The sequence below is a fragment of the Drosophila subpulchrella genome, chromosome 3R (genome assembly GCF_014743375.2).
Source record: "Drosophila subpulchrella strain 33 F10 #4 breed RU33 chromosome 3R, RU_Dsub_v1.1 Primary Assembly, whole genome shotgun sequence".
NCBI classification, from domain to species: domain Eukaryota; kingdom Metazoa; phylum Arthropoda; class Insecta; order Diptera; family Drosophilidae; genus Drosophila; species Drosophila subpulchrella.
In genome coordinates, this window is record NC_050609.1 from 9,087,003 (window position 1) to 9,102,128 (window position 15,126).

General features: G+C 38.0%; 3 protein-coding genes across 5 annotated transcripts; all 3 read left to right on the plus strand.

The window, feature by feature from the left end:
* Window positions 1–5,857: 5,857 nt before the first annotated feature.
* LOC119558920 (fork head domain-containing protein FD5) lies at window positions 5,858–6,958 on the plus strand. The gene has a single exon (XM_037872123.1). It carries the CDS (start codon window positions 6,035–6,037, stop codon window positions 6,860–6,862), a length of 828 nt encoding a protein of 275 aa, XP_037728051.1. The 5' UTR covers window positions 5,858–6,034; the 3' UTR covers window positions 6,863–6,958.
* A 2,055-nt stretch (window positions 6,959–9,013) lies between these two features.
* On the plus strand, window positions 9,014–13,505 carry LOC119556413 (alpha/beta hydrolase domain-containing protein 17B). Of its 3 annotated transcripts, XR_005219975.1 has the most exons (5): window positions 9,014–9,807; window positions 9,875–10,054; window positions 10,116–10,248; window positions 10,558–10,828; window positions 11,327–11,533. XR_005219975.1 is itself a non-coding variant. In XM_037868628.1 (4 exons), the coding sequence occupies exons 1-4, from the start codon at window positions 9,344–9,346 to the stop codon at window positions 10,639–10,641; spliced, it is 861 nt and encodes a 286-aa protein (XP_037724556.1). In that variant the 5' UTR covers window positions 9,014–9,343; the 3' UTR covers window positions 10,642–11,153. The 3 variants fall into 3 exon arrangements, 2 of the variants coding, with proteins under 2 accessions (XP_037724556.1, XP_037724540.1); XM_037868628.1 differs by lacking the exon at window positions 11,327–11,533 and having other exon boundaries at window positions 10,558–11,153; XM_037868612.1 differs by lacking the exons at window positions 9,014–9,807; window positions 9,875–10,054; window positions 10,116–10,248 and having other exon boundaries at window positions 10,639–10,828; window positions 11,327–13,505.
* A 67-nt stretch (window positions 13,506–13,572) lies between these two features.
* LOC119556421 lies at window positions 13,573–15,060 on the plus strand. Its single transcript, XM_037868642.1, has one exon. It carries the CDS (start codon window positions 13,984–13,986, stop codon window positions 15,058–15,060), a length of 1,077 nt encoding a protein of 358 aa, XP_037724570.1. The 5' UTR covers window positions 13,573–13,983.
* The last annotated feature ends 66 nt before the right edge of the window (window positions 15,061–15,126 follow it).

The following is a 15,126-nucleotide window of genomic DNA, read 5'->3' on the forward strand; positions in this document are numbered from 1 at the left end:
TGCTATTTTTTATAAAGAGTTACAAACAGCAGTTTGAAAAATTATGCAATCAATTGTTTTGCACGAATAAAACGTTTCATGGCAACTTTTCGACGGACACGCTTAATAAAACAATTCAGAAAATAAATTTAAAATTGTAGTGAGTGGGTTGAGTGGAAACGGATTATGGAAACATGGCCATAACTAGTTAAAGTGGATAAAAAAAATATAGTTTTAACTACAAAGTTTGCAGCTAAATTTGTTAAACTGCCCAAAAACGTTAGGAAAGCCTTTATTTTCCTTAAGACTACCCGATGCGGCATGATGAAAATGTATAAAGTAGGCTTTATCTGACTTTATTAGAGCAGTCCCGAGCCCGCTTTGATCGTCTGAAATTCCCATGCGATCGATCAGCTCGACGGCCAAGTCTCGGTGCAGGCATATGTTGAAGTATCTTTCCCCTGCGGCTCCGACTTATCCGTCAGTGGAGCAAAACACACGAGTTGAGTGGGCAAAGCATCGGCTAAGTAGCTTCAACACCGAAAACTAGTTTCACACACAGACTAGTTTGCACTCGAGCTCGACTCGGGTGTTGATGCTGATTAACCATATTTATACTTAAAAAATTGAAAAGGGTTTTTAAGTGGCACGGAAAGTGTTGACCAATTTGGCGATACCCTCTAGTGGTTACACGATAATAAAATAGGCGAATAATTGGTGATGTTAGATAGCAGATGCCACACCATACAGAAGATCGATTAAAATTTAAGCTTTGATGACAGGACTTTCTCGCTTGGAAACCCATACCATATACCATAATGGGCTATTATAAAATGATATTAACTAAATCGGCCAGAGGTGTTCAAAGCCAAAAAGCAGCCGAAAAGCAAATGGTTCTAACAGCTTACTTTGTATTTAAGCACGAACTGTGCGAAAAGCACCAACCTACCATCGCACCATCACCATCTAAAGGTATTTCTTGATCGACCGACCGATCGGCCGGGCGAAAGAAAGACCGACCCAAAAGACGGCCGGCAGAGGGAGAATACAGAATACCGCACCGCCACTCTGTCTCGCAAGTCAAAAGCGGCATTTTTAAATTGGTAGTCAGATCTCAGTTTCTCGGTTCGTAGAAAGGAGCTCGAGCCCGGGCCATTATGGCTTCCATCGAAGTGATTTTTACTGTGGCTGCTTGTGCGCGGCCTGTTTGTTAGCCTGATGTCTGAGCACACCTCTTATTATACTTACCACACCACCACCACGCACACCTTTGCGAATTATAAACGTCTGTGTACCGGCAACTAGCGGCTGTTCAAATTGCAAAATATACAATGCGTTCCTCCTCCTTCATCGTCCAGTCGTCCAGTGGTCCACTCCGCAGTCCATCGGGAGACACACACACGCAACTGGGAGAAACACCACCGAGTTTAATTTGATTTCGATTCAGCGCTTCGGCGGAGGAAGCAGTCAGGAATCGGGGAATCCGGGGAATCGGGGCATCGGGAATCAGGAATCTCTGGCCTGCCAGGCGGCCTAATCATTTACCCACGTCCATCCCAGATCCAGAGCTCCAGAATCCAGGTCCAGGCGGCCCCTCTGTCATGAATAAGGTTATGATTTAAATTCGCAGCGATGGGTGTTGTGTGAATGATATAAGCCAGGCGAAAGAGCTGACGATGTTCATTCTCACCTCGTCGACACTAACGATTGAGCCGACCGATGCCCATTTAATAGGGGCAGTAGGAAATACGCCTCTGGGCTGCTGGGTGCACTATCCGAAGAATCTGCTTTTTACATACCTTATCTGGGAATAAAAACTGTCTATAATATCATTAGTTTATATGACTTTTTTTTTTTAGAAAAATAATTGTGAGATATGCATAATCTATGGTTACATTTTTTATCCTCTCTAATACAGCAATAGTAGTAATATGATCAACACCAACTTATATGGTTTTTAATATTTTTATGAAAAATATTTAACAGTAATACTTTTTAGGACAACCAAGGTTTTTTAAATACTTTATTAGAGGAATAAAATCTGCTCAGACAATAAAAGATAGAAGGAGTATTATAATAAAAGAGTAAGAAAATAAATCCTGTATTTATTTTTTACAATTTAACAAACATTCACTACATCTGTTACATTTTAGTATTATCCTAAAATAAATGGTTTTTTTGTTAAAGTAAAAACATTTTTATCTGCTATTAATGTAGTTTCGTCAATGCAGAAAAATAATCAAAATATGTTTTAAGGGTTTTTTGCCTAGCTTATTACACTGTCACCATAAAAAATACATTTGGCCACTAAAATAAATTAGCCGCAATAAAACTTAGGCTACACTTTATGCCAGCAAAATTCCAACGGGGCAGCATTCTTTGGCTTTCTTATATTGCAGGTAGAAGCATGAACACTGCACTTAAGCTTTGTCGGGAAGATTCATTCGAATATACGTACATACGGGATACAAGCATACATCCTCGGGGTAAACACAACTCAACTCCTCAAATTAGTGTGTTAGCCTTCAATAAATTGGCGGCCTGTTGTGTTCAAACATTTATTTCTTACGAGTATAAAGCAATACAAAGCAGACAAAATCCCCAACACATAGGAAAAATAAATACTGACGGTTATTATCCCGACACCAACAGAGATCTTGTCTTCGCTCGGAACTTTTTCGGAACACACTCGTACAGTGTTTTAAATCGATATAATATGGCTAAATATGTTATTTGGACGCCTGAAAGATTCGGTGGGAATTATACGCTTTTACTTGGATACATACCACCGTCAAATATTTCATTTCGAGTGTAGCTCAAGGTGTTAAAACAGCATTGCTATGTATATAAAATCGTATTATATTCGACTCTCTACGATGCCTCTTTTGATCTTCATCAACGCTAATCTTCATTAACAAGGCGAGCAGCCGTAAGACGGAAATAACTAAATTGATTTAGTTTATGGGTCGAACAGCTTTCATCTTAGCGCTGCGAATTTCGGTGTGCTAAAAAAGAGTCGACAGGAAAAGAGGAGAAAAACTTATCGATTGGTGATTACTGAGTAGTTGTTTTGACTGAAAGGTTTTACACATACAACGATTTCAACAACTTTGCCTTAATGGCAGAGAACTTTTTTCACTCAGCTTTAACGGCCGATCTTGACCATCTGCTGTCGGCTTGAATGCTGGCATCTTTGACACTAAAAAGACCGCAAAGATCGTGTTTAGTTCAAATTTCTACCACTGCATCACAGAGAAGATCAATAAAGAGTCATTAAACATTATTACCATTCTTAACTTTATGGAATAATGTTTACTCATATTTTTTCTTAATAAGATGTACAATTTCGACCTGCCGTCTGTTTTTTTATTTTACCCAGTCCTGTTTGGTTTTCAACTTATGTCACGCCCTCTTCCGGCCCAATATTTGGGTATTAAAATAATAAAATGCAAATATGACAATTAAAATGTTTGCAATAAATGCGGTACTGAGTTCTACATACATAATAAAAGTAGATCATACGTTTTATACACTCTGTAAATATATGTTAGTAAATAGGTTTAATTGATAGTCCGTCACCGTCTGAAAATTATTATTGTATGTTGTTAATAAAAATATTTTTATATTTATGAATATTAAAAAGATTATTATACTGAAACACCAAAAATTAATTTGACACTTAAAAAATGTTTGTTCAACAATATATATATATTTAATTTAATTAACATGTACATTTAAACGCTGCTGTCAGCCTAGGAAACTAGAAATCAACTAAGCTTATAATACTCAACTAAAAGAAAGGAAAGAAAGATATCGTTCTACTTTATGCACACACCTCTATTATCTCGTTAGCAGTCTGTCGGGATCTTTGAGTTAGTAGCGCGTCGCTTGTGAGTTATTATGTTATTGTGTTTTTTTATAATATTCGCTTTGGACAATGAAAGTAACTTACTTTTATTGGTTGCCTGAAGAAATTCAAAGGCTATCGATATTACTTTATAATCTCTAGAACATTGAGGGTAATTATTAAATAAATTGGTGGACGACTAATTTGGCCATGGATTACATTAAACATTAAAATGTATGCGTTAAAAAACTTGACAATATAAGTTGTATATAAATATATTATAAATGTTGGTCGAATATGGCGCAGGTGAGATCAACATGGGCTTGATAATTTTCTACCAAATATAAAGAACTCTTTAAAAAATAAAATTAAAAGTGTGCAAACATTTTATTTTTTGGGAATTGAATAACTCCACTTTTGTAGATTACTTAAAACATATTTCCAGTCAAACAACATAGATTCAATTTTGTAAAAAAGACAATTTTGCTCAATAAACGGAATATCTTTAAACAATTTCCTTCATTCTCTGACCAGGTTTAAAAAAAAAAGGCAATGAAATTTTGTACAACTTTACAAAAGTCCGTAATGTTCTATTTTGCGCAGTCTGGTCAATAATAAAAGGGTTTGCAATAAATTGTTCGGGAAAGCATAGCACCATTTAATTTGTTTATGCTAAAAATAAATTTTACAATATAAGGTCTATTTAGTCTTGGTCAACTAATAGTTTAGGATTAGGATTTAGCTACTTGGGAATTTTTTAAGTAAAAATTACAAAAATATATTTTTTTAATTTTAAAAGAATAACGGAGATATGCGTAAAGCATTTCCGAATTTGCAATCAATAAGTTTAAAACGTTTAATCGCAATCGGATGATTGCCGTTCATAAAATACAATAAAACATTATTAAATTTATTTTACTTAAAATAAATTATAATAACGCATCAAGAAGATTATTAGGTTTTATAAAAATCATATATTTTTTATAAAATAAATGTTTCCAGACGTCTATTTGAAAGAACAAAAATTTTTAACTTTCCGTATGACAATCTCTTACAAGAAATTTACAACAAAACAACAAAAAAAAAACAATTTTGATATCAACAACTTGTATAAAAAAAATATCAAACAAATGGTTATAATAAATAAATAAATATAATTAACTAACAAAATAATAAAATAAATAATAAGGTAGTAATATTACGAAGTCTTTGACTAAAAAAATTACGGTTAATAATCAAGTTACATTTTACCTATATGACAATCATAAGATGTATTTCTTCCTAGCAAACTACAGTCAATTCTGAATTATAAAAAGTAAGATTATTTAACACATACAAATGTACTTAATCTCGCATAGTTAGTTCTTGCTTAAATCACCATAATTTTCCCTACTGATATGCTTAACTAAGGCTGGTCAACGTACATATACCATAAAGCAAATACGGCTGTGCTTATAATTTATTTTTCAATTTCATGCAAAAGCCAAAACAATTTAAATCATTTTATGAAGGGGAGTAATGCGATGGGAAGTGAAATACGAGCGTTTCCTTTATTATTTCATGTTCTGGCACGCCCACAATTCATATAAAATAAACAGGTATTGACAAAAGCTTGCAAATCAAGGGCTTTCCCCTGCAATTGTGCTTTTACAGCACGCATGTACTATCTCTCACCGAAAATTGAAAATGGCGAAGGGAAAAAATGGGGCCTCGTTTGCCGTTGCCTTGTCGTTGGGACAAAACGCTTTTCCGCCACGCTCCTGGTGTTGAGCCACATATATTGTATGGGTAATCGCGGGCCCGATGATTGGTTAAGACTCCCTGAGCAACCCATTCGGAAATTCGCCGTAAACAACACCTTCGCTTCCCATTGGTACACAATTCAGACAAGGACAACCAGATCTGATTACCTGTTTGGGAAACAATACCATATTAGACCAGACCAGACCGACTTGTCTTCTCCCTCGGAATACTGGATATACCACCGGGTGGGTACCGCATACCCGGCATGGGTATGTATGCGAGAGAACTCTCCTCTCCGATCCGGTCTTGCTCTTTTCGTGCTGCCAGTTCCATAAAACATGAAGTTTTGCTGCCCCTCGTATTAGTCTTAACGCTGCTGCCGCCGAGAAAACATCGCTCTAAATATTGAAAAGGAATTGTGTGCGGACGACGGACGGATTGTGTGAAATTTTAAACGACTTTGCAATGCCACGCCCATTGAAAATGACCTACGGTGATCAGAAGCCCCCATACTCGTACATATCGTTAACGGCCATGGCCATTATACATTCTCCGCAACGATTGCTGCCGCTCAGTGAGATATATCGATTTATTATGGAGCAGTTCCCCTATTACCGGAAGAACACGCAAAAATGGCAAAACTCATTGCGGCACAATCTGAGTTTCAACGATTGTTTTATCAAAGTGCCACGGAATGTGACGAAGGCGGGCAAGGGATCATACTGGACCCTCCATCCGATGGCCTTCGATATGTTCGAAAATGGAAGCCTGCTGAGGAGGCGAAAGCGTTTCCGCGTCAAACAGCTCGAAAAGGATATATCAAACTGGAAATTTGCCGCCGCCAATACAGAGATGGTATCCCATTACCTGGACGACCAGCTAACGCAGATGGCTTTTGCCGATCCGTCGCGGAATGGTCATATGCCCAACAGCTACGATCTCGGACATACATCTGTTGCTCAAATGTCACCATATAAGGGTATTCCGCCGATCCTTCCGTCGACTTTAACTCAACTTCCGGTGCGGCCAAAGCGTGCTTTCACCATCGAGAGTCTGATAGCTCCGGATCCTACTAGTACGGCAAGTGAGGGACCAGTGCACAAGGATTACGGGGCTCCAGATGCCGACGCGTTGAAAAAGCCGCCGTTCAATTTGCCATTTAATTTTAACGAGCTCGCCGCGCAGTATCACATGTACTTTCCAAGTTTTCTATACAACAGCCAATTTGGCAATATACCTTGCTACCAGAAAACACCGCCGCTTTTTCATAACGACCCGTTGCCGGTCTTTTAAACGTTACAGTTATCCGTAGAGTTAAATATTGCTATATATATGTATCTAAAACATACTCATTAGTGGTCCTATTATTATAATTTTATGTTATTTACTTGTGTACTCATTTTATTTAAACAAAACTGTATTGTAACCAGTTGAATTTAGAAGATCTCTAAAGTCAATAAAGAACTGCCCATACCGTATTCAATGTTTGTTTTTGAAGAAAAATAATGAGGTATTGTTGTCAAACTGACGTATTCGTTATGGCATTTAGTTGAGCTCTATTATTTTAGGTTGCCGTCAATAGAATGTGTAAAAAACAATAATAACCTACGTATCTCAGTCGTGAAGCGAAAACACTGTGCATTTTGCAGCTCCCTACCTTTCACATGGTATACCTAATCTATTGTTTGCTTCCTTAGATAATTATAGCTCGAAAACAAACTACAGGTTGTAAATACATAAATAGACCTCGATTAATTCGATTACAGGTCGAAAATAGGTTCGCAATGGTTAACTTGCCTTTCTACCTTGTTTTGCAAATCATTTGCATCTTACACATGCACACACGTATTCGAATTGCTTTTGTTTCCATTAGCTGTCAATCATCCTTACATATGTTTGACTTCAACCCTAGTTGGAATACTTCGCTCTCGTTACCATCCACGTCCACATACATGGTAAAATACACATCCAGAGGAAGGAAACGTGGGGCTATCGGTCGATACGGCGAGGAGTGTAGTTTGTTATGTCTTACAAGAAATGAGAGCTAGACTTGGAAACAGAATTTCGAAATACCCTAATAAAGGGAATGTTTATTTACAATGTTAAACTATTATAAAAAAAGTTAAAACAATTTGTAAAGATTTCGCTATAAAATAGCAAAGAATAATGGTACGGACGATTAAACCTTGTCTAAGATCTTGAATAGGAAATTAAATATATCTAATCACCCAAGGTAAGGCATAATTTTCTTGAATGAGACAGAAGTAAATTAAAAAGTATATAAATATAAAATTTATGTTTTCCAATCATATTCAATTGGATGTCTGATAATCGTCAGTACAGAATCTAGACATCTTTGCTGGGAGAAGATTTCTTCTAATCCGGGGTGACTCAGAAATGTCTTCCGAGACACCTTGGAATGAGCTACTGTAATGTTACGGTAACTAAAAAATTGTACAAATTTTGGTATTTATAAAGCCTGTCTGCTCTAATACCACAGAAGGATATAATTTACACACCTGCACGCAGGAATTCGACAATGTCTAATGCGAAACCAAGATTCTCCTCCAGGGTGCTCCACTCAATTCCAGGTGAAACCCATTGAAAGCAGGATTAATATTTCATACTCCTTCCAATTGGTGAATCTATGTATTATAGTCTCTCCTAGGATTCCATTCGAAGTTACAGCCTTTTTTGCAAGTTTTTACTAGACTCTATTGAAAAATAAAGAAATCATTTTGCAAACATCCTTACATGCGTCCATTTGCAAGTACATAATATATGTACATATGTATATTCAGTGTTTCTTACTCGGTTTTTGAAAGGTTTGTATCACAGAGTATCACAGATAGACAGGGTTAAGATTCTTTTTGAGAACTCGCATCCTATAAAGCTCAGCATCAACAAATGGTTTCAATTATAAACAAACATTTCGCAGCATTAACAAGCTCCTGATTTTCGATATATCAGAGACACTTTTTTGACATATCGACAGTCGATAGGCAACCAAAACTAATTGAGCCGTTCTGCTCGTTCCTTGTTCAAAAACAAATGGACTTGACCCACAATTTATTAAGTTGTAATGTTTCGCGTTCCCTAATTATTATGTTTGGAATTCCAGTAACGGTTTAAAGATGTTGGCACATTTTATTTCACTTATCATTTTTAAAACGGTGCAATAATCAAGTGTTTTTTAAGTACTTAACATAAATGGTACTAAAAGAATTATAAAGAATTAAGGTAATTTTATAAATTGAAACATTTTTAAACGTATTTATTTACTAGAGAACTTTTTAGCCATATTGAAATTGTTTTACCCTGTTCCAATTTCATTCCGTTCCCTGAAAAAAGACAGCACATATGCTGGCATTTTGAACTCGCGCGCACGCGGCCACACTTAAAATACCGAAAGTGCCGTTGTTTTTTAGGGCGTTTTAGCCCTATCTACATTGCCATTTTGTAAATGTGAGTGTACCAAATTTCAGTAAGACAATTTAGCCATTAAACGTTCCGTTTGATTATGTTGGATCTTGTGTGCGAACGCAAAATGTTATGTTTGTCTCGTCGCGCCGTCGCCTAGCCCCATCGACAAGTTGCGAGCACACGGATAGATGAGATATAGACGCGAATAGCCCCGACCCGAAGTCTGAGCCCAAAACTCCGTTAGTCCTTTGTTGATGGTTGATGGTAATCGTGCATTGTAGAAAAGAAATCAAAGAAATCGTTAGCATTCCGTAGAGGCGTTACACTACTCGAGCCAGCCACGGTGCGAGCATGTTCAGTATCAGCGAGCTCTGTTGCATGTTTTGCTGCCCCCCATGTCCGGGTCCCATTGCGGCCAAGTTGGCCTTCCAGCCACCGGAACCCACATACAAATTGACTCCGGCGGACGACACCAACATCCGCTACAACCTGCAGCTGTTCGACCGAGCTGAGTGGCAGTACTCGGAGCGGGAGAAGTCCAAGGTGGAGGCCTTCTTCACACGCACCTCGCGTGGCAACCTCATCACCTGCATCTATGTCAGGTGCAGCAAGAACGCCAAGTACACGCTGCTCTTCTCCCACGGGAATGCCGTCGATCTGGGCCAGATGAGCAGCTTCTACCTGACCCTGGGCTCCCAGATCAATTGCAACATCTTTGGCTACGACTACTCCGGTTATGGGATGAGTGGCGGCAAGCCCTCGGAGAAGAATCTGTATGCGGATATAGAGGCAGCCTGGCAGGCCATGCGAACCAGGTGAGCACTTCATGGGTTACCTCGTGTATTCCGCTACTCTAACCCTTTGATGCTTGGTCAAAACCAGATTCAACATCAGCCCGGAGACGATCATCTTGTATGGTCAGAGCATTGGCACTGTGCCCACTGTGGACCTGGCATCGCGTCACGAAGTCGGCGCTGTGATACTCCATTCTCCACTGATGTCCGGTCTAAGGGTCGTCTTTCGGAACACAAAGAGAACCTGGTTCTTTGACGCCTTCCCCAGGTAAGTGGACTCATTAATTTGCGATCACCCCCAATTCTGATCTTATCGGATTTCCGCGCAGCATTGATAAGGTGGCTAAGGTGAAGGCTCCCGTTCTGGTTATCCACGGCACCGACGACGAGGTCATCGACTTCTCCCATGGCATCGGAATCTACGAGCGGTGTCCTAAGACTGTCGAGCCGTTTTGGGTGGAGGTAATTACCAGTATTTATCTATTCTTGATTGATTACCTGCTTAAATCAGGTTATTGCATTTGTTATTGAGCTCTGTAACCGGAATAATGATTGTTATTAATTATAATAGTCTGGCATTTCCACTGAAATCGATTGAGTGTCTCATATCGATCTCCACGCTTTTCATAAACATTGAATAGAACAGTGGAATCGCGTCATTGCAATATTATACTTTACTTTAATCGGATCTACTGTGGCAATAATTTTGATTTGTTTATCAACAACTGTGACTTCAAACTCAGTTTAATATATCGTAAACATTATTTTCAGGGTGCCGGTCACAATGACGTTGAACTGCATCCACATTATTACGAGCGACTGCGCAAGTTTCTTTCGGTGGAACTCGTCAAATGACAATTAAAGAATAATGTCGACGGCGGCGTTAGTGACACTACATCGGGCGTTGTATCCAATTCAAATCCAGCAGCAGGTAGTGCGTCCCTAAGTTCAAAACACCCGAACCCGAATCCTGCCCCTACCGCAGGAAGCGAAGCAAGTAAAAAAAATGCGGAAACAAATAACAAACGGAATGAAAACGATGGTTTGTAATAGATCGTAAATATGGCAATGTAATTATTTATTTAGCTCACATTAATACATTCGAGAATTGCATTTTTACAAAGATTATATTTAACTAGTTGTCAGGACTTTTGCACCATGATCCCCATATTTACAGCATTGTGATCCTGGTCCCCGTATTAATTGAATAAGCATAGGTCATATCATCTAATAACTAATAATATTGGTAGAACAATCAATCAAATAACCACATTGGGTTCAAAAATGAACTTTTAGCAATACGCTTCAGTAATATGGTTTTAATATGTAAGGACAAAAAGTTTGAATAAAGCAATTTTTTGATACTTAGAAAGTGAATCGTCTTCTATTGCTACAATTTTAAAATACTTTATAGTTTGGCTTGTTTGTTTTCTAACAAGAATAATGAAACTTTTTTACTATTCATAATTTTTAACTTTTTTCTCTAATTGCGTTTTGGTAACTTGAGTATATCTAATGAGTGTGTTCGGTCTTTTTACAGGTGCCTCAAATTCCAGCCAGAGTTCTACTAAAGCTCTCGAGCAGAAGTTTCTTTAGCAAAAACAGTCGGGCTCGTATTCAAAAGCCCAACCCTTCTCACCACAGCTCCCGAACAGGGAGTTATCAAGCAAATCGTGCGGAAACAGACATAACAAACAAAATAGAAAAGACGACCCACCATTAACCGATACGAAGTCAAACGGCTTTTTTGTCTCTCGATTAAAACAACCAAATATTGCTCCAACACTTCCAGTACTCTCTCCACATTCACCAATGAATGCTAATTTATATCTAAATAGCCAGCATACCCAACTTTCCGGTCGATATTTAAATAACAAAGTGTCGCAGCAAATCGATACTGATAGTATAAAAAGAGTGGCATCTAACAGATCTCTAAAGGACAGTCAAAACGTCTTATCCATTTCATCAACCATCATATGCAACTGTGAGAAAGCCCACAAATCCAATGGGTCTGATTCGGAAACGAACGAGGAAAACAAAATCAAATTAAATTCAGATACTGGCAGCAAGCTGGCTACCATTAGCAAATTCAAAGACCCTAAACTATCTATAACGACGGAAAAAAACGCATTAGATAATTCAACCCAGGGGTGCTTGCAATTGAAAAGTTCGATTGGAAAGGATAAAAGAGCCCTGTCTCCGAGACTGACATTGCATAAAAGTGGTTTTCAACAGGCCATCATTATTTCCGATGAAAGCGAAATCACAAAATCACCACGACTAGACTCCCAAAAAACGAGGCAGCTTTCCAGTACTTCAGACAATCAATTTTATCGCCAGCTTACCCATAAAATTAGCAAATCGGAGCAAACTTCCCCAAACAACGTTGAGATAGATAAAGCAAACTTTCTTTATGATACGAACAATAGGAGTACGGGCTGCTTGGTGTATCCCTCGGATCCATGGATAAAGAATTCACACATTAAGAACAGCTTGTCACCGAAAGCGGAAAAGTATTTAAACATGCATCACACCATCGATCCGTGGGTCAAACGGCAAACGGATGGCACTGTCGAGGTTTCGCGGCTTCCCAAAAAAAATATCTATCGTGAAAAATCCCTCTCTTCCATTAACAATAAACTTATTTCGACCAGAACTGAGAAATCAAAATGTGAAAAACCGCAGTTGAAGCATTCAAAAACCGAGCTTGATGATGATCAAGTCTTCTTAAATGAACCAGGCCTGCTTTTTGCACCATTTTCTCCACAATATCGTAATACATCGCATAAAATTTGGTCCCTCGACCAACCTTCAAACGATCTTAAAGGAAACATTCAAAGCAAATCTGCAAGTTTTTTACCGGATAAAGTCAAGGAGACTTCCAGTCCATTGCCGAACCATGTTAGAAAATCTGTATATCAAAATAATAGTAACTTGCTTTGTCCAAACGATCAAGCGAGATCATTGCTTCAAGTAGAAAAATTGCATTCTAGACATAGCTCTTTGTCGATTCCAACTCAATCAAAAGAGGAACTTCCTCTCAACATCCGTCGACTGTCCGAGCAGATTCGTGAACCGCCTTTAGAGAAGAACATTTCTCTGTCTCTCAGCGATCGTAACGTTAGTAAAATACCGACATCTGATGGCGTGGGTGAGTCTCATTTGGTTGGCCCTTACAGGACAGATAAACTTCAAGTGAGTAGAGATGCCGCTGTGCAGAGTACAGGTCGCCTTGAAGACTTTGTCTCCCTTAAACGAGTCCCCAAAGATTCCGCAACTGTTAATAATGTAAACCCCTTTACAAGTACTTATAAGCCTGATCCACTTTTAGAAACCACCTGTTAAACCCATTCGCTAGGAAGCCGAAAGCCGATATTAAACTGTCTCTGCATAGCTCATTCATAGGTCATGAAAATATACAAAATATAAAACCACAAGAACATATATGTCTTATATATCAATCGAATCTAAATATGAATAATAACAAAAAGTAATAAAACTATTTTTAGTATTACTTTAAGTTTGAAATTTTTACAGTGATTTTGCATTTATATTAAGTAACACGATAATGCCCTGCCAACAATGGGGCTGAGTTCTAGGCTTAACTACATTCGCAAGCATATATATGTGTGTAATAGTGTATTTTTTCCTCATTTTATTGTCATTTACATATTTGTTGTAATACATTTTATAGTAATAAAATCTTTATAAAGAGCTAAGTAAAGAATCTATTATTTGTTGGCATGTTTTGGGGTGTTTTCTTACATGATATGTATATCCCCAACGGAGCTCCTTGAGTTGTGATGAAATTACGAATAAATAAACAACACTTTCACTAAACATTACATAACCCAAACAAAACCACCTATTTTTATACCCTTCCAGGGAGTCTTTAAATTTTGAAAAGCACAGAAGGCAGCATTTTACTATCAAGTGATTTTATGAACTTAATAATTCCGTAGAGCAATCAACGAAAGAGCGTAAAATTTTAAAGAGCCCACGCAAATCACGCCTCTATTAACGTTGACACCATAATTGCATTCGAATTGCCTTTCACCAAAAAATAAATAAATTAGGCTTGCTTTGGATTAAGCCCAAAGTTGGGATTCATGGATATTACCCAAGCAATTCAGAAAGTGTTTATGTAATCCGGATCCATATAAAGTCTCATGCGCAGCAGATAAAAGACAGTTGTTGATGGTCTTTTGTGATATACATTCACCCACTTTTGAAAATATGTTGGGCTTAAGAGTGTTTTTTGTGTCTAATATTATTTTACTAGTTAGTTTCCATGGAAAGTGTGCGGTCGTGGAAAGAGATAATACACTTCATTCAAGAGATGATGGTGTAAATAATGCCCTGATTGAAGCTCAGTCGATTGGAAGAATTGTAAACCGCATAAGTAACAAGGAAGTTAATCAAAACCCCGCGCCGCCAGCTAGTTATGTTGGTGATATCACGCGTGCATCCAATTCTGATCAGGAACACCCTTGCCCACACGCTCCATCTGATATACCTCAAATTAATGCTGCTGTAGAACCAAAAATCAATGAAAACCCATCAGTAACGCGAACAGAGTTCGGTTCCCAAATAAACAGTCAGTCAACATATTCCTCTGATTTCCAATTGCAAATACAGAACACACGACCAGTTCAACACATTCATTACCATTATCTTGTCCCCAATACCACTCCAAAGCCGATAGTAAATTATGTATCTCAAAGTGACTCCAACACCTACAATGTAAATTTCGAAACAAACCATTATTCGACTGTGGACTCGCAGCCTTCACATATCAATGGAAATAATCTGCTGTATACCAATCGAGAAGTAGCGCAACTTAACCCTTTATATTCAGCTGTGGACAATAGCGAATATATCTACGATTCCCCGGACGAGCACCAGGGTCAGGCATCTGAAAATACATCGGTGTACGAATTTAGAGATCCGGGCGAGATTTTTATAGATGAAACTCAACAGCTTACCGCTACACTGAAAACCAACACGGAAACACCAAGTCAAAACCAACCAGTTGATACAGTCATCCCAAATCCAAATCCACCGGAAGTGTACTTCATAAAATATTATGATAATGGAAGCAACCAAACTACAATCTCACCTGACTCACAGAAATTAATTGATTCCTCGAATGAAGTGTCAGACGGCAGTGGATTAATAGACATTAGAGCAGGCATTGATGAAATTCTGGATAGTCAAATAAAATCAACCACTCCATATAATGAACATTCTGAGTACAACGTTGCCATAAATTAGCATACAGTAAACGATGTAAACTATTAAAATTTAATAAAACAAACATAAATTATAAACATATTTAGA